Source organism: Mirounga leonina, unplaced genomic scaffold (assembly GCF_011800145.1).
Source record: "Mirounga leonina isolate KUSES-001 unplaced genomic scaffold, KU_Mleo_1.0 Mir_92, whole genome shotgun sequence".
In the NCBI taxonomy this organism is placed as follows: domain Eukaryota; kingdom Metazoa; phylum Chordata; class Mammalia; order Carnivora; family Phocidae; genus Mirounga; species Mirounga leonina.
The window spans coordinates 5,216,164-5,234,770 of record NW_023270852.1 but is presented as its reverse complement, the minus strand read 5'-3'; the positions used below and the strand labels follow the sequence as shown (position 1 = coordinate 5,234,770).

General features: G+C 51.7%; 1 protein-coding gene across 3 annotated transcripts in view; it reads left to right on the top strand.

Annotated features, from left to right (window-relative positions):
* The window catches only part of MICAL2 (microtubule associated monooxygenase, calponin and LIM domain containing 2), a 137,478-nt gene that overhangs the window by 100,765 nt on the left and 18,106 nt on the right, over positions 1 to 18,607 (top strand). For 2 of the 3 annotated variants that reach the window (XM_034995503.1, XM_034995502.1), the window contains exons 12-16: positions 530 to 677; positions 1,799 to 1,998; positions 2,376 to 2,482; positions 10,570 to 10,638; positions 13,643 to 13,792. In XM_034995503.1, coding sequence (XP_034851394.1) covers positions 530 to 677; positions 1,799 to 1,998; positions 2,376 to 2,482; positions 10,570 to 10,638; positions 13,643 to 13,792 — 674 coding nt within the window. Of the gene's footprint in view, positions 1 to 529; positions 678 to 1,798; positions 1,999 to 2,375; positions 2,483 to 10,569; positions 10,639 to 13,642; positions 13,793 to 15,256; positions 15,380 to 16,418; positions 16,638 to 16,818; positions 16,921 to 18,103; positions 18,245 to 18,607 lie in introns of all 3 variants that reach the window. The other variant, XM_034995505.1, reaches the window with a different exon arrangement.

The window sequence follows — 18,607 nt, the reverse complement described above, 5'->3', positions numbered from 1 at the left end:
CAGCTGCAAATCAGTTGTAAAGGAGAGAATATGTGTCGAGCACTTAGGACAGTAAAGTGAACGGTGGAACTGCGCCTTGCTTTTCCCTCCCTGTTGTTTCCAGTATGGGGATCTGTCTCCCCAGCTAGATAACAGGCCCCACATGCTACACACTTTTCCTAGTGGAGGGAAGGGATGGTTAAATGAGTAACTCCCCAGCATCAGTCCGGCCTGGCTCGGGTCACCGTCCAGCCGAGAGACCTCTTCGGTCTCTGTTGCCCGCCCAGACCCCGCCTCCTCCCTGCCGCTGGGTGCACACCACCTTACCAGCCTCCCCTCCCATCCCCTCCCATCCCCTCCCACCGCATGCCCCACTGCTGCTGCCTCTGTTGTACACAGCCTGCCCGGCCTTGCTAGATTCTTCCATGGCACGGCCCTTTTCTGTTTTCCTGGAATGCCTTCTGTCTGATGAATCCCTCGACACTCCTCAAGACGCGGCTCAGATGCACCTGCTCCATGACTCTCCACTGCCTGTCTCCCCCTCATGCAGAGTTAGACATCCGGCCCAGCAAGCTCTTAACCTGGTGCCAGCAGCAAACCGAGGGCTACCAGCATGTCAACGTCACCGACCTGACCACATCCTGGCGCAGCGGCCTGGCCCTGTGCGCCATCATCCACCGCTTCCGGCCTGAGCTGATGTGAGTTGGGGGTGCAGGCTGCACCTGCTGAGCCCTCCATGGCCCAGGGGTGCCCTGGAGACAAGGGGAACCAGGGATGCTCTGCTGGATGTGGAATCCTGGCTCAAAGTCTATCTTTGGTTTGAGTTTTTCTTAAGTTTTTTTCTTTGCTGTTTGCACTGATTACTCTGTCAGCAGCTTGATTAACCTGTGTTCCTAATATGTGAGGAGCAGACGCAGCTCAGGCTCCGTGCTTGTACTCGTCCCCGCATCCCCTCCATCCCCGTGCTGGGGAAATCGAGCATTCACCCCTGGGCACTCTCCCCACAAGAGAGAAACTACGGGCAAGACCTCATTCTGGGGACCAGTTCGAGGATTTTACAGCCAAGAGAATTAGATCTGTTAGCTGTTAGCTGTTAGCAGACCAGTTAGCTGTGTGGCACTGGGCAGGTCCCTTAGCTTCTCTGAGTTTGTTTCTTTGTAAATTGGGAATAATGGCAGCGTCGATAGGAAGATTGGACACACTTTGTGATGTTGAAGGCCTAGTTCATGTATTAATGTTGGATTCAGATCGGCTGCAGAGTAACCACACACCCACGGGCACATTCGTCCAGAAGGCTGAAAGGAAACCTCCCAGAGGGTTATCAGTTGGTACCTTTAGGAAGTGAGGCTGCCTCAAGAAGGGGATGGGTGCTCACCTGTTACTTTATATGTTATTTATCCCTTGATTCCTTTTTTTTTTTTTACAAGATATCCATATACTTTTATAATTAAAAGCACAAGCACGTAAAGAAACTATTTAAAAATAAAGTAGCTGATAAGTTTTCCAAAGACAAATTATTTTCCCATTGTTTCAGCCCAGGCAGCAATGACATTGTCATGGCCTAAATCTGATTTGGTCCCTACCCCAAGTGTGGAGGAGCCTCCCTGGGCAGTAGTGGGGGGGGGGGGCGGGGGGGGGGGGGGGGCAGCAGGGGGCTGGGGTGACTGGGGGCAGGAGCCGGGGTTGCAGCTCCCTCGCCCCTCCCCACCCAGCGAGACCCAGCAGAATGTTGCCCACAGTGCTCCTTACAGGTAAGTTGGTTCAGCTTTTCACACCTCTGTCTCCTGTCCCTGAACTTTGCGTTGTTCTGGTTCTCCAGCAACTTTGACTCTCTGAACGAAGATGACGCTGTGGAGAACAACCAACTGGCATTTGACGTGGCCGAGCGCGAGTTTGGCATCCCCCCAGTGACCACGGGCAAGGAGATGGCGTCAGCCCAGGAGCCTGACCAGCTCAGCATGGTCATGTACCTCTCCAAGTTCTATGAGCTCTTCCGAGGCACCCCGCTGAGGCCTGCGGGTAAGGCCCTGCTTTGGGACAGGCTTTGCTGCGCCCTTGGGCCATCTCCGCCCTGTGCCCATGTCTGGTTGCTCTCCACACTGGTGTCCTGTGTTCTGAGGTCGGCCCCCTGCCTTCCCTCTCACTTTGAGGCCAAACCGGGGTGGACCTGTGTGTGTGAGTAGGTGTGTGTGGCAGGTGCCACGTGAGGCCCAAGGTCTGCCCCCGTGACTGGGAGGTCACTGGTTAGAGCTGCATCAGCCCCCTACCCAGCCCATTTGTATCTTTAGTTGAGGGGGAGGGAATTATTTGGAGGGACCTTGTAGCCATGACACCCCCTGAGCCCCGGGGTAGTGGTGGCAGGGTCCGATCTCTGTCATATTTTTATTTCCTAACAGATTCTTGGGGCAAAAACTATGGAGAAAATGCAGACCTCAGCTTGGCCAAATCCTCCATTTCTCATAACTATCTCAACCTCACATTTCCAAGAAAGAGGACTCCACGGGTAAGTTTCGGCCACAGATGGGGCAAGGGGAAGGGAGAATGTCATGTGCTCGGTCTGTTAATGCTGATAACTGACCCAGATCGAGTGCCCACGGGAGACGTGAGTAAAGCGCTGTTTAGTGACCCAGTGCTGCTGGAAGTCCCCCGGCGCCGTGTAGCTGGGATCGGTGACGTGAACTGGTTACAGGAAGGGCATGGCACAGAACTGAGAGGTCATGCCACTGAGTATTTGTTTAAGTAAATCAGATTAGCCCTGTCTCCTAAGAGGAAGGTGGAGATGATTTCTTACTTGTTAAGCAGTTTAGATCAGTTATACCATGGCTGTTAGTGGCAGAGTGTATGGTGATGCTACATTTATACATTCTGTTCCATTAATTTCCTTCCTTTTCCTTTCCTTTCCTTCCTTTTCCTTTCCTTTCCTTTCCTTTCCTTTCCTTTCCTTTCCTTTCCTTTCCTTTCCTCCCCCTTTCCCCTTTCCCCTTCCCCCTTCCCCCTTCCTCCCCTCCTCCCCTCCTCCCTCCCTTCCTTTCACAAATGTTGCCAACTTTAGGGTTGAATTTTTTGTTTTTCTAATTTTTTTTTTTTTTAAGAGAGAGAGAGAGATAGCAGGGGAGGAGGGACAGAGGGAGGGAGAGAGAAAACCTCAAGTAGGCTTCACACTGACTGTGGAACCCGACACGGGGCTTAATCTCACCACCCTGCGATCATGACCTGAGCCAAAATCAAGAATCGGACGCTTAACTGACTGAGCCACCCAGTCGCCCATTTTTTGTTTGTTTCTGATGAGAGTAGCAAATACACAGAGGTGAATAAGGTATGCCTTTGAGCAGCTCAGACTGAAAGAGGTTCCCAGACTTTCCAGACTTAACAGCACCCTTAGTGTCTCAGTGATTTTTATCACAGTGCCCCCCTAGGTCAAAAGAAATACCTAAAAGTTCTGTTTACTAAGTAGTTGAGTCCAAATAACTTGGTAGGGGTATTTTACAAGGTGTACAACAGACTTCACCACGTTTTCCTGGAGAATTTAAAGTATCGCACAGCAGTTCCTCTGCAAGCTCACGGTGGGGGTCCGTGGGGTGCCTTGGTACACAGTTTAGGAACTGAGAGGCTAATGAGGCATTGTAATTGCATGTGAATGGTGGCATGTCTGTGGTAGGTATGTTGCAAGTTATCTTACGTAATGTGCTCATTTTACAGGTCAAAAAAATAGAGGCGCAGAGACATGAGGTGGCAAGTCCTCATACAAAGCTTGCCTCTCTCCACAGGGCAGCAGGCCTGTGTGTGTGTCTCAGTCTCTCTAGGAGGCCGACAGTCTCCTATGTGTGGTCAGTCACGCCTGGTCCTGCCAGCCCCTCTGCCCAGGGTGGGGCTGGGGCCACGTAGCCTCCTGTCTTTCCCTTGGCTGCGTGAGCAGTGGTTGCTTCTTCCACTGAGGTCTGCGCTCCCTGGAGCGTTGTAGCCTTTGGGCTAACTCCAGGAGCAGGCACGCCCTGTCTATAGGAGGGACCGGGCCAGCAAGGCCAGGGCCAGGGGAGGAGGGTATGCAGGTCTGCGGGGGTTTTCAGCAGAGCGGCGAAGGGGCTGAGCTGCACCCAGCCGCTCTGTCCCCCTCTGCTTCCCAGGCTGCCCCGTTCAGAGGCTCTGTGGGAGGGCTGCGTGGCCTACCACATGTCCCACTGAGTGGAAGTCATCTTCTGGAGCCAAGTCACAGGCTCGTTCCACCCCAACCCAGCTTTTGTCCCTCTAAGCATCCCCACTTCGGGCTTCCCCATCCAAGCAAGCCAGGGCAGCCTTTCTGGAAACAGTCTGAGCCAAACATTTAAGGCCTTTCTCCATCCACCTGCTTTCTCCCACCACTTAGCCCACAACTGGGAACTGGAGAGGAATGCTTAAACCTTTCACTCACCACACCTCTGTTTACAGAATGATGGAATTATAACAGTCTGGCCAGCCCCAGGTCACATTCTGGGAATGGTCGGCAAGGCCAGCCAGGCCCTCCAAGGGCTGATAGGTCCTCACTCCACTTCCCACTGGCTCTGCTAGAAAATGCAGGGGGCATGGGCAGGCTCTGTCTAGCCTGGCCCTGGCTGAGTTTGAACCATGTCCAGTTGCCCCCCAGGGTGTGCCTAGGGGCTGCCCATCCTGAGAGGATGCATCTGCGTTCAACCTCACCCCCTCTCCCCAGCCCTCTCTGGCCCTCCCTGTGCCCTCACTAACTCTCAGAGGAGCGTCTTGACATGGGAATTGAGAAGCCCATGTTTGTTCACAACATGGCATCTTAATGTGGAGAGGGTCCATTTTTCTATTGAGCCAGCCTTAAAAATCTCTCTCTCCTGGTTTTCACTGTTGGTGTTAAATTGTTGTCTCATCCCTAACCCCAGATAGCATCCAAATCCCAGCAAAACTGATCAGCTTCAGGCAAAATAGAAGACTTTTCCTCTACCAAGGGCCTTGTTTACTTTTAGAGAATGCAGCTTTTCCATCAATCTGCAGGTCTGCTCCTGAAAATCTGCCTCTGATCCTAAAAGCATTCGCACAAAAGCCTGTGACATGGAAAAATTGCTGGGGACTCCAGATCTCCTGTTACCATGGACCTAAGACGATATCTGAACATACCTACATGGTCTCTGTCCTCCCACGTGTCCCCTCCTAGACCTATGACATGTGGGTCATGCCTGGATTTATGGCCACTGCAGTCATCACAGACAGGACACTATGGACACACTCAGGGCACCTGATGTTTGTTTTCCCCAGTCTGAGCCCACTCCTTCAAGACAACACAACACAGAGGTGTTGCTTGTCTGTGAGAAGCCCATCCCAGGGGCCCGGGTGGTGGCCCCAGGGTGTTTATCCTCTCAGCTGGCTGATGGTGACACAGGCTCCCCTCCAGCACTGTTCCCGGGACAGTGGAGTTCACAGAGCCTGGCTGGTGTGGGTGTCCGGTCTCAGCAGTCAGGGTGCCCGCCCAGCTCTCCACTCCTCACCCCTCCCACACGAACACTTTCCAAAGAGCCAGGCGCATGAGGTAAGGAAGCCTTTCCTCCATCCAGACTGGCCTGGTGCCTATCTGATGCTGGGTTCTCCTCTCGTGCTGGGGGTAGAGCAGAGAACAAGACAAGCAAGGACCCCACCCGAGGACGCTGCCCTTCTAGGGGGAATGTCTGAATTCCTCTCCCCTTGCCCAGCTGCTCTCACAGAACCCCCACCCAGCAGCCAGAGCTCCCCACTAGGTCTCTAGTGCTTCTCAGTTCACAGATGTGAAGGAAGTCCCTGAGAGTCGAGAGCACAGGGCCTCCAAGCTGCCCCTCTGGCCCCCATGGTTGGCAGGCTGGTCTCTCTTCTGTCCTCTGTGCCGCACAGCTGGCCATTCTGAGCTGACTTACACAATGGGAGTACATTAGAAGCCAGGCAGATGAATATGTATTTAGGTCTGCTGGGAATTTGGCACATGCTTGAACCTCTCCGAAGGTGGTTCCTTTGCTTGTCTGCAAAGTGGTGGCAGTCACATCAACAATGCATTGCATCACGTGGCCGTGAAGAGTGCGTGAACAGATGCTTGCTGCAGGCCGAGTGGGAAGGGCTCCCCAGATGAGTGCGCCTGTCCCTTAGGAGTACCGATTCAATGCAGATGCCTGTTTCCTGAGAAAATGAGTCAAGCTAGCGGGATTGGACACTTGGTTCTCCACTGTAACCATGATCAGTGTGGCACCTTACGGCGTACAAAGCAGGTTCATATATATCTCATTTGCTCCTTGTGTTCGCTTTGGAGGAAGGCTGGGCAGGTGTTCTCAGCCCAGTTTCAAGGAGGGGAATGTTGGCTGTGGGGAGATTAAATCGCGATGTCCTGCCTGTAGGTGGAAAGTCAAAGTCGGAACTAGAATTCAGGTTTTCTAATTCTGTTAACTAGCATTAACCTAAGTAACAGTGTGTAACACGTATATAGCGCCTTATAGGAAGTGTTTTATGTACATGACTTTGTTAATCCTTACAACAATTTGTGAGGTAGATAGGATATCTAGGTGAGGAAATAATAGATAAGGAAAATGCAGTCAGAGAAGTTAGGTGATTTTCCTAAGGTCACACAGCTGGGAAGTAAGTCATGTCAGAATTCGAACTCATGACTCCTTACTAGTCTGTTACTGAAGAAGAGAAGAGTTCCCTTGCCAGTGTCATTGGCCTAAATATCACCACTGCCTCCCTACTCAACCAGACCGTTGCCTGCAATGGCCGGTCTCTCTATGCCCCAGATCCAAATTTCTCCAGGGTTAGGCTAAACTAGCTAGTTAAATATAAAGGTTGTTTCCTTTGGGCTAAAATCACAGGAAGTCGGGCTTTATGGGGACATGGTTATCTTGTACTGATCAAATAAATACTCAGATTAACAAATACTTATCTTTTTTTTTTTTTTAAATGGAGATACCAGTTAGTTTAATAAATGCCGTGTGTGTGGGGGGAAATGCCGTCTGGTGTATGGACTCTTTCAGATCATTGGGGAATCATGATAGAAAGTGTTCTTAGGGGGAAAGGCAGGAAAAAATTAAGAGCAAAAGAAAGTGAGCTGTTTGTGTATGCTCATGCTCTCTCACTCTCTCTTGCTGGACACCATAAGTATTTTCTTCCTCCTTGTACTCCATTCTTTGTAGAGCAAAATAGAGTCCAAGGAGATGGGGCTACTAAGGCAACATTGGCTTGCAGATAGAGATATACAGATAAGAAAAAATTAGGTAAATCCCTAGGTTTGAGTTTTCTCTACCTTTCTGTTTTAACCTAACTCTTTAGTTGAGAACCAGCGCTTCCACGAGAAATGCATAAGGAAGAGTAGAGACCATTTGGGTATGTGTGTTGCCAGCCTTTTCACATAGACTGCATTTTATTGTTTCTATGGGTCAGGCTGAATCAGAGGAGTGGAGGTTGCCCCACCTACTTCTTTTTTTCCCCCTGAAGGACCTGGGGTCTTCTCAGGTGCTGGGCACACTCCCTCCCAGGAGCACTTCTTGTGAGCCTGTGGCTAACCTACTGGGTTTGGACCTACTTGGCTCTGATGTTGGAACAGTCAAGTCCCAAGCTGTTGAATGCAAAAGAGAGAGTAAGAGGTGTTGCTCTTTGAGAGAAAAGCCAAGTCTTCATTTACGGTGGAAACAACCACAACAACAAAACAACAGAAACCCCTAAGATTATGCATGCAGTGTTCTTGTTGGGTAGGACATCCTGTACTTTCTCAGACCCCCGTCTCGGCCAGCAAGCCATTCACAGGCTGTGGAGCTGGGGACCCAGATGGCCTGCGCCTCTAAGACCCAACATTGTTGCAAATAAGGTCATCTATTTCTCTTGGTGTTTGCCCAAGCGTTTGGGTTGAAGTCATTTCCATTCACAGAATAATGATTTATTAGAAGCTGAGAAAAATGTTAAAGGGAGGGCAGGGCCCTTGGATCTGTTGTTTTGTGCTGCCTGAACAAGGAAAGGGTCAAATTTTTGAACAAAAATCAATGCCTAAACTATGGTGGATCTTGTCTTTAAAAATATCAAAGGTGCTGGTAAGTGTGGGAAGGGGGCAGGGATGATGGGAAAACAGAAGCAGGGGAAGCAGGTGCTTTCTGCTGGGAGCAAGTGGGCACACAGTCATGTGTGCTGGGGGCTCTGAGTTCTTACTGCAGAACAGGTGAGAGGTAAAAGAATCTTCCTGCAGCGCAGCAAGGGTAGGAGGGGTGGGGCGGATTGGGCTGTACTCCTGGGTTCAAGGGGAGAGATGGTCAGTAGCCCTTCCCTCTGCCTGCTCAGTGGAACAAAGGCTGGGATGTAAGCTGGCCTGCTCTGGAGGGCCTGAGTGTGTAGGAGGCTTGGGGGTGGGGGTTCCATGGCCCTCAGGGGGCTGGCCATGTGGAGAAGGCCCCAGCTGGAGACCGGTGGTAGTAGGGTCCGGGTAGTCTTGCCATAAGCATCTTTGCCGCAAGCATTTTTGCTCTGTAACTAATCAGCCCTAAAGCAGTTGTGCTGTGAACAAGAAAAGCACAAGAAAAAATGATGGGCATTCATTAAAAAGGACATAATGAAACATGAAAAATAACAAAATTAAAAAGACTTTATTGTGAAATACAAAAGATTTGAATCCTTCAGAATAAGTAGCGTAGATTCATGGCAACACTGTGCAAACAGCTGGTTTCATTTCGCAGATTGTACCTAAGCACTTGCCTTCACGGTCTTTGGTTCATATTATTATACATTTTTTGCTCACTGATTCATCTCCATGTTCGACATTACACATTTTCTTTTTTCACTAAACTTTCTTCCTTCATTAAGAGAGGTATCCAGGGGCGCCTGCGTGGCTCAGTCGGTTAAGTGTCTGACTCTTGATTTCAGCTCAGATCATAATCTCAGCGTCTTGAGATTAAGCCCCACTTTGGGCTCCATGCTGGGCGTGGAGCCTGCTTAAGTTTCTCTCTTCCTCTCCTTCTGCCCCCACTCTCTCTCTCTCTCTCTAAAAAAAAAAAAAAAAAAAAGAGGGAGGTACCCATTTCTAAATACGAGGATGCATATTTGTGACTGAGCTTTATGTTGCATTGTGAACACCTTCTACCTATTGTTTCCACTTGGCATTTTGTCACGTGTCCGTCAATAGACATCCCAAAGTTCTATGGGAAATGTGGGTTCAAAATTCTGCACCACTGTATAGATCATCATGAGGGCTAAGATTTATATAATATAAAAACGGGAGCACTGTGCCAGAGGAGAAAGGAAACCAAGCTATCAATCACCTGATGAAACCAAACTGTTAGCCCATTATCTTTGTATCTGTTACGGCAAAATTGCTTTATATCCAATGAGTTACGTGGTAAAAACTCTCGTGGCAAAGGTGCTTGAAGCAAAGTTGTCTGCAGCAAAGATGCTCATGACAGAAATAATGGACATGGGTAGGTAGACAGGTCTAACCCCAGGGTCAGGATAGACTCACCTGGCAGGGCGCAGGGGAGGCACTGAGTCCAGCCCCCTGTCCCCAGCCTAGCCCACAGCCTCACTCCATCTGTGCAGCCCTGCCCATCCTCCCGCAGGAGACAAGACTGACAATGCCTGTGCCCTTTGGTCCCTTGCAGGGTCGCTGCAGTGGGCTTATGTAGAGTGGGGTTCTCCAGACTTCAGTGTTCAGGTTCAGGCAGCAGAAAGTAGGCTGGAAGGGCTTATTGGTAGGGCATCCATGCAATTTATTGTCTAACTGGGATACTTTTGAGAATGGGAGGGAGCACTATAAATAATTCTGATGGGGAAACAATAAAACGGTCCTGGGGCACCTGGGTGGCTCAGTCATTAAGCGTCTGCCTTCAGCTTGGGTCATGATCCCAGGGTCCTAGGATCTAGTCCCACATCGGGCTCCCTGCTCAGCGGGAAGCCTGCTTCTCCCCCTGCTTGTGTTCCCTCTTTCGCTGTGTTTCTGTCAAATAATAAAATCTTAAAAAAAAAAAACGGTCCTGGGAATACATTGCTGTATGATCACCGTAGTTTCCAGACCATATTTGATGCTCCCTTGAAGTTGATAAAATATCATTTACTGGCATTTGCAATGGTGACCAAATGGCAGGCGTAATTCACCATCAAATCCCTGGACAGCTGCTCTGAGCCCCGAGAATCCCCACCTGTGAGGTGAGCAGTGGCACCTCCTTGCAGGAAGGGGGGTCTCCTTATGGCAGCATGCCAAGGGGCATCAGCAGGCCGGGCTGTGACTGCTTGGAGCTCAGGGTCACATCGACCACAGAGACAGTCCCTGCCCCACCCATGTCATGGGGATTCTTTGTGCTTTGGGATGTTTCAGATTGCTCTTTGGGGATGTGATTCCCACCCCTCTGACAGAACCCCCCCCTCCCCCTCCCACACCCCACACCCCGGTTCAGGAAGGCCCCCTCTTCTGAACAGAACTCTGTGATCGCATTTCACAGAACAGGGTGATGGGTGTCCGTCTGTCTCCTGGGATGGCAGTTGTTGGCGGGCAGGGTGGCATCCCTGAAGGCTGGCGCAGGGCCTGCCCCATGCCTCAGGGCGGTTGGTGGAACCGCAGACCTCGCTGGCCCTGAGCTCACCATGCTTTCTTGGCCGCTGCAGGTGGACACCCAGACTGAAGACAGCGACATGAACAAACGGAGGCGGAAAGGCTTCAACAACCTGGATGAGGTTCGTGTGCACGGTGTCCGTTTAAACAAAGGCTGGTTGCCTGATAGCCAGTGGCCACAGCGCTGGCCCTTCCTCCTTTCCTCTCTCGTGAGCCGCTCGGTTCCAAGCTTGGCTTGATGGAGAAACCACTGGGCTCTGGTCCTCTCTCCACTGCTTCCTAGCCGTGTCACCTGGAGAAATGGAGCCTCCCAGGCTGTGGCTCACGTCTGTGAAAGGCATGTGTAGGCAACTTTTTGCAGGATTTTTAAAGATTAAATAGGAGGACGTATATAATGTGCCGTGTATGCCATCAGGCACCCATGCTAATCCCCACAGCATCACTATTAGCGGAGAGTAGTAACCCGGCACCGGCAGCCCCTCCTGTCCCCTAGGCCTACTTTCTACCTTTCGTTTTCTGCACTTGTCTTTTAGGCAAATGGCCTGGTGCCCACAGGTGCCACCTTCTGGTGAAAGCAGAAAATTACAGGCTACTTGGTCAAAATGAAGCACCAATCTCTCTCGGACACGGGGTCTCAAAACAGTGACCTTTGTTACAAATAGAGCTACAAGGCCCAACCTGGGTGGGTGGGGAAGCTGCCTGTTGTTTACCCCATTTTCTGTAAGGGGCAAAGGGGTGCTCTGATAATGGAACCCTGGAGTTCAGTTCACGTCTTAAAATGTGCACAAACACATTTTATCTGATGAGTTCAAATCACCTTTGTCCAAAGCTTTTCTAGAACTTCTTTGATCCCTTCAAGAGCAGTTGCTTCTCCGTCTCTTGGTGCTAGTGTGAGCAAGAAGCCAGTGAGTAGGGAGATAGTTGAAAGGAGCAAGCGGAGGCTGATGAACAGGGTGGGGGAGACCTCCCACTTTCCCGGTTATGGGGTGTTGGCTCTCACTTTAAGTGCCTGTGCCTCCTCCCTAGAAGTTTCCCCATGTTGCAGGATGTCTCAGATAAAAACCTGCTCCTGCCTTTCATCTGTGGCTCCTTTGAGGGAGTGTTTGTGCTCTCTCTGTTGCTGGCAACACAGGAGTCAGAGTGTGGGAAGAAATCGGTTGCACCTGCCCCTTCTGAGATGTTTCTAGGCTGACCTGAGCCAGCTGTTTTACTAAAGTCAGGTTTCACTAAGCAATAATTTTTTCCAAATTCTTGCTACTCAAAGTGTGGGCCAGGAACCAGCGGCATCAGCATCACCTAGCAGCTGGTTAGAGATGCAGTGTCAGGCCCCCAGACTATGGACTAATCTGAATCTGCCTTTGAAAGAGCCTCTCAGTGATTCGTATCTGAGAAGCACTGGTCTGCGTGACCCACTGTCCTGGCCGACTTTGGCCTTGTGTAACAGTGACCACTCCAGTAAACCTACCCTCTTCCACTCAAGCCTATATCGATATGCAGAGTTACATTCTGCACTTCGAAGTGGGGAGTGACACTTTGGTCTGTGTTTGTCCAACACTTGAGAGTGGCTATGCATACACGGTTTCCCCTGGGGCTGCGCCTCTTAGGGGTCTTTAAAAAAAATTCGGGGCGCCTGGGTGGCTCAGTTGGTTAAGCGACTGCCTTCGGCTCAGGTCATGATCCTGGAGTCCCAGGATCGAGCCCCGCATCGGGCTCCCTGCTCAGCGGGGAGTCTGCTTCTCCCTCTGACCCTCCCCCCTCTCATGTGCTCTCTCTCTCTCTCTCTCATTCTCTCTCTTTCAAATAAAAAAAAAAAATCAGTTGACCGTAGTTTGCCTCTTCCCGTGATTTTCTAAGTGAACATATCTTCGTTGTCTTGAGAACATCTGTTCCTGTGTGGGAGATGCGGTGCCTCCTTGGGAAAGCACACTGCCCACCTGATATAATGGTGGCATTTGCTGCTGAGGCCTATGGGAGCAGGTCCTTTGGTAAGGAGAGCAGACATCACACCAGTGAATGCTGTTAACTTTCCAAGTTTTATTTTTTCACAGATGAGCTAAAGAAGGCTCACGTGGAACTCCCATTTTTTAAAACAGCACAGTCAAGTGACCACAACCAGCCCCTCACCAGTCAACAGTCACGTTGATATCATGGACCCAAGCACTTCTGAACTTTGAGGCATCTTCTCCAAAACCCATAACCCTAGTCTGACCATGAGAAAACATCAGACCGACCCAGTTGAGGGACTCTGTACAAAATAGCTGACCAGTGTCCTTCAAAATTGTCAAGGTCATGAAAGGCAAAGAAAGATGGAGAAAGTCTTACAGAGGAGGGAGATGGAGGAGACATGGCTAAATGCCATGTGGGACCTGGGCTCGTGTCCTGGAACCCAAAGGACATCGGTGGGAAGCTGGGGTAGTCTGAATCAAGTCTCTAGCTTAGTAGAATCGTGACGGTGTTCATTGCTTAGTTTTGGTAACAGTACCACAGTTATTCTAGATGCTAACATTGGGTGCATCTAGGTGAAGGGTATGCAGGAACTCTCTATGTAACTTTTCTGTAAGTCTAAAATTCTTTCCAGATTAAAAGTTTTTTTTTTTTTTTTAAAGACAGCGACCACAGAGCAGGGCTGGTTGAAGCTGGGAGTGGGGTGCAGAGGAGAGAGGAGAAAGAAGCCCAAAGCCTGTGCCTTGCCTGACTGATACCCCTCTTGCTTCCTTCATCCCCCCTACTCTTCACCTCTCACAGCCACATGGCATATTTGGAAAACCATTTTGCTGATCACTTCATTATTATATTTGACTTCTGCAACAACCAGGTGAAGTGGGCTAGGCTCCCATTTTATAGACGAGGAAACTTCAGAGAAATGAAGTAAATTGCCAAGGTCACTGGGCTGGGAGGTGAAAGAGGCCGTTTTCAAACCCTGTCTGGCTCCCAAGTGGGGTGTGCCCGTCCTTTGGGAAGGTGTGAGCATCGTCTTAATGGGCATCACCTGCTGCTCCTGCCGCCCATCCTCAAACCCTGGCGTCCTCCTTCAGAAAACTGGTCCGATGTCCCGAGTCTCCGGGCCCCTTCCTGATATCTGGGTTCTGGGATCCAGTAACCGATGTGCTCGTTTGGCCTTTGCAGCCTTCAGCCTATCCCAGCCGCAGCCTGCGCTGCAGTCCAGAGGGCGGCAGCGGGAGAGAAGGGGGAGGCCAGAACAAGGTCAAGTCCATGGCAAGTCAGCTGCTGGCCAAGTTCGAGGAGAGCTCTCGGAACCCCTCGCTCCTGAGGCAGGTAAGTCCCATCAGATGCTCACTGGACCTGCCTTCCTGGTGACCAGCACCTGCTGAGAAGCCAGCAGAAATGTGCAGGCTAATGGTGGATTTCAGGTATGCCAGCCAGGCCTGGCTCAGGGGAGACGGGGGCTCCTTCTAGATCAGGAGTCAGCAGACTTTCCAGGAAGGACCAGGTAGCACATTTAGGCCATAGCAAAGATTTGAGGCTTCGGGAGCCTCTCGTCTCTCTGCAACTGCTCATCTCTGCTGTTGAAGCGTGAAAGCAACCATAGGCAGGACCTAAGCAAATTACGGAGCTGTGTGCCAACAAAACTTAAATTACCAAAACAGGCAGCAGGCCAGCTTCGGCCCGAGGACCATAGTTTGCTGATGCCTGTTCTGCCCTGGAGAAGAAATCCAGAATTTGGTTTTGCCTTGTAACCATGACTTGATTTGCAGAGATCTTTGAGATGGTACAGCGTAACGGAGTTTTAGAGACCCTGGCTGCCTGGGAGTCTAAGTCCAGAGTGAGAAAACCTGTGCACTCCAGGGAAAACTAAGTCACGGCCCTCAGCTCCATGGGAACCAACCCCCCAAGTGTTCTGTGACGTCCCCTCCTCCGCAATCCCTTGGGTCAGGCCGGCAAGGCTGTGGTGTCCAACCAGGGCGTCTGGGAGGCTGAAGGAGGCAGAGTGCTGTGGGGCAGGCTTCACACCAACCTGATTGCTCTCAGACTTGATTCCACGGTCTGTGCTGCGGGGTTCATTTTGCTCCCCTGAATTCCTTTGGGATGCCACCATCAAATTACAAAAGCTTGGGACAAGGGGTTTGGTTCTTTTTTGGAGAACACCTGTCATATAACAGAATCAGGCTCCTCTCAGGAGGAGGACAGACTCTTGGTTAATTAGCATTGTAGGCAATCATAAATGTCTACCTGGTCTTGATGGTGGACCTGCCCCTCCCAGACAAACTGGCCTTCCCCAGGAAGCCAAGTTTTGTAAGAAGAGTTTCTGAGACTTGTGATTTTTTTCTCAATTGCCCCTTCTGGAGGCTGGGCCCCTAGAAGTCCCCAAGTGTCAGTTGAGGGTTCTCTTCCATCAGAAGGAATGTAGCATCCCTGTCATCTTGTGTGCAGGAGACTTTGCCATTTCCAGGAGGACTCCAGGCCTGGCCACCTGGGCTTGGCATAGGCTCTTGTGGTGCAGGCCCAGTGCCCCAGGTCTGAGCCAAAAGCAAGGCCTCCCTGGGATTTACACGTTGTCCAGGAGAAGGGGACTCCAGGACTTTGTGTTCACATGGACAGAGAACCAGGGTTCAAGTTTCCCCTCTGGGCCTGGCTTGTGGGAGCTCAGCCCAGTGCTGTCTCTGCACTTGCAAACTCTCTCTGCCTGCCTCTCTTCCTCTCCTCCCTCCAAGTGTCTGACTCACCTTTTCCTTCATGTTTCCTGTGGCTGCTCTTTCGGACTCACCTTCCTTCTCCCAGGAATGCCGTGTCTCAGGGATAGGTAAGCCTGTCCTGCGTACTTCCTCTGACCCACCTGTTAACTCTCGCTGCCCTAGGCCGGAGGAGCCCACACCCCGCCCGTCACCTCCTCTGAAAAGGCAGGTAGGGCTCCTTCCAGTGGACCCTGTCTTGGTGAAGTCAGAGGGGACTTTGATCCAGAGGGGTGGGGTCAGTGGCTCTCTGTGCGCCCCAGGTAGGGCTGACTGTAACTTCTCTGGGAAGGCAGACACAACTTGAGGTGACCATCCTTATAGGTAAGAATAACCAGGTCTGCAGCCTCTTGAAATATGTGCCAGTCCAGAGCATCATCTGCCCAACTGCTATGCTCTTGATGTTTTATTTGCTTGGGGTAAAACAGGCTGCGCCACATGGGGCATTTGGGGGACACTCCGGGACACTTAGCTTTATTTGCAGGCCACTTGGATAGGAGATTTCTAAATAGATGGACAAGTGGCAGGATGGTGACATGAGCTCAGGTGGCCAGTTGGCTGCACATCACAGAAGGGGTAAGGCCGGGGTGCGATGAAGCCGTCCCCTGGCACCCAAGCAGACGAGGACCCGCCCAGGGCCGGGGAGGCAGCCATGGCCCGAGGCTTTGTCCAGCGAGCATCTCTGGGTTTGGAATTTGAACAGAATCACTATTCCTGAGCACGCTGTTCAGAAACGTCTAGCCAGCAGTAGGAGGTTGGTGTTGCTCCCGTGGTGGAGGTTGAGCGAAGTCAGTGAGGATATATTGCGGTGATGTTAGGCCTGTGTGCATAGAAGAATCACCTAGAGAGCTTTTTAAAAAATACCACCATCTGGTACCCACCCCCAGACCAGTTAAACCAGACTGTCCAGGGGTTGGGCCCAAACTCGGGTGACTTTTTCTAAGTGCCCTAGGTGACTTCCCTATGCAGCTAGGACCGAGACCGGGCTTGTGCAGGTTTTGACCCAGTGGGCCGGTGAGGCCCGAGACCGTGTATCGCTAATGAGGATGGCAGGTGGCGGAAAGTCAGGACCTGAGGTTAGCGGGGGGAGTCTGACTCGCAGTGGCCCCTGCTGCGCCCTTGGTCCCTGGTCCTTGTGGGGAGGGCTCACAGCAGGGGGTGTATGAATGGGCCACAGTCGGGAAGGAAGCTTGACTTTCCTTCTCTCCCAGTTCCCCTCGGTGGTTGTGACGGGGCACGTGCTCCGAGAGCTAAAGCAAGTGTCTGCTGGTGACGGGTGCCCGAGCAGGCCCTGGAGAGCCAGAGCCAAGTCTGACCTGCAGCTGGGCAGGCCCGAAGCCCCTGCTGGCCTGCCTCCCGCCTGCCAGGGAGCTCTGGCCCTTTCCGGGGTGCTGCGGCGGCTGCAGCAAGTGGAGGACAAGATTCTGCAGGTGAAAGCCCGCTCATGGCCCTGCCTCTGCCTGTGTTTGGGGTGCCTTCCTTCCCTCCTTCCCTCCTCTGCTCCGGGTGGGTTCCTGTCTCCTGTCCCATCCTGCCACTCTCCTGGAGGCAACCACCATCGGCTCTGTCACTGTCACTCTCTCTCTTTCTCCTCTCTCGCCCTACCAGCAGAAGAGGGCTGAGAACTTGGCCAACAGGGAATTTCACAAAAAGAACATTAAGGAGAAGGCGGCTCACCTTGCCTCCATGTTTGGACACGGGGATTTTCCGCAGGTAAACACGGGGCTTTCAGAGCCCCCAGGAACCCAGATGTTGCACATCTAGCAAAGTGGCCACAAATCCATCTCCAGAGTTTCATTTCCTCCTTCTTCCTCCTTTTCTGGCAGGAGGGGCTATTGACTTTCCAAGCCACTAACGGATTTGGGCTGGCATCTAAAAAAGACTCAAATGAGCAGATGCAAAAATACTAGATCAGTTATGACAAAGGGAAGACCAAGGTAGTAATATAGGCTGAGGTCCAAGGAAAATGTGACGAGCAGAAATGTATGCTGTTAGAGCCTAGACAGGCCTGGGTAGGCGCTGAGCTCCCTAAGAGGCAATACAAAGAAGGAAAGCTGGTCACTTGCAGGCATCACATCCCAGTGTCTTAAAGTGAAAGCATGGTGTTTTGAGGCACAATGGAGGAATCTCCCCATGGCCCTGGCCGGGGAAATCCTGAATGATGAGCCAGCCATAGGCTCTAACCCATGCTCTGCTTTTCCAAATGGCAGCATCAGCCAAACAGAGTGGCTTTGCCTCAGAACGGCAGGGACTGACCTAGAAACTGGCTGAAACGAAGAGGGGGTGCATGGCAAGGAGAGGGAAGCGTTGACAATGAGGTGCCATAGTCCGTGTGTGTGTGCAAGGGGCACCCTTGCTTGCAGACAGCCTGGGCTCTAGAACATAACCGCTCTGCTGCTTTCACTCGGTCTCCTCCAGACCTGTGTCCTATGCTATTTGGGCTGAGGCATTGTCATGGGGAGGAAGTTTTGCAGCGAGTTCATTTCTGGGTCCCAGGGGGCTGTAGAGGCACCTGTCATGGCCGTCTGCCCCCCAGTGGCCGGGGGTTCTCCTTCCCTCAGTTTGCAGCTTCTACTTCACACCAAGCTCCAGAGCGAGAGCATCAGAAGTTAGCTCTGGTATCTGCGGCAGACATACGCAGCAACAGGGCGGGTCTGCCCCAGCTACTTCGCTGTGATGAGGGAGCCGGGATGGCTGTGGCAGAATGCAGTGTATCCGAGAGCCAGACGGTCCTGCTGGGCTCCCAAGACAGAGGCTTCTCTTCTGTCCTGAGACACAGCCCTGGATTTCTTTTCCCCTCCCTAAACGCGTAGGCATGGGGCTGCACGGTGGAGGTGAGCCTCGCTGTGCACTTGCCAGGGACCATCACCGTTTGCTCTGTTTCTGTTTTGTGCAGAATAAACTACTTTCTAAAGGCCTGTCTCTCGCTCACCCTCCGGCTTCTCCCTCCTGCCTTCTGTCTCCCGATCTCGCTGCTGCTTCCTCTCCATCCACCAAAGCTCCATCGACTGCTGACTCTGTTTCTCCTGCCAGAAAGGTAGTCGTCCTGAACAATTAGCTGCCCCACTCCCTGCACATTCTGAGATGTTCTCATGCTCTGCTTGACCTGCGCGGACAAGCATCTGGAGCTTGCTTTGGCTGTGATGAAAACATGTATGAGCCTTTCCAGCAGTCCTGGATTCGGTTGTTTCTGTGTTGGAGCAAGCAACCAGGCGGACCAGGAGACACAAAAACGTGTCCAACCATGCTGCTCATCCAGCAAGCATTAATTGGGCACCCACCGTACGCCACCATGTGCCAGATGCTGACACAAGGAGGATGGTGGCACAGCTCTCTCACTCCAGTTTTGAGGACAAACAGCACATTAGCCTCGAAATGGAGGAGATTGCCAGTCTTTGGC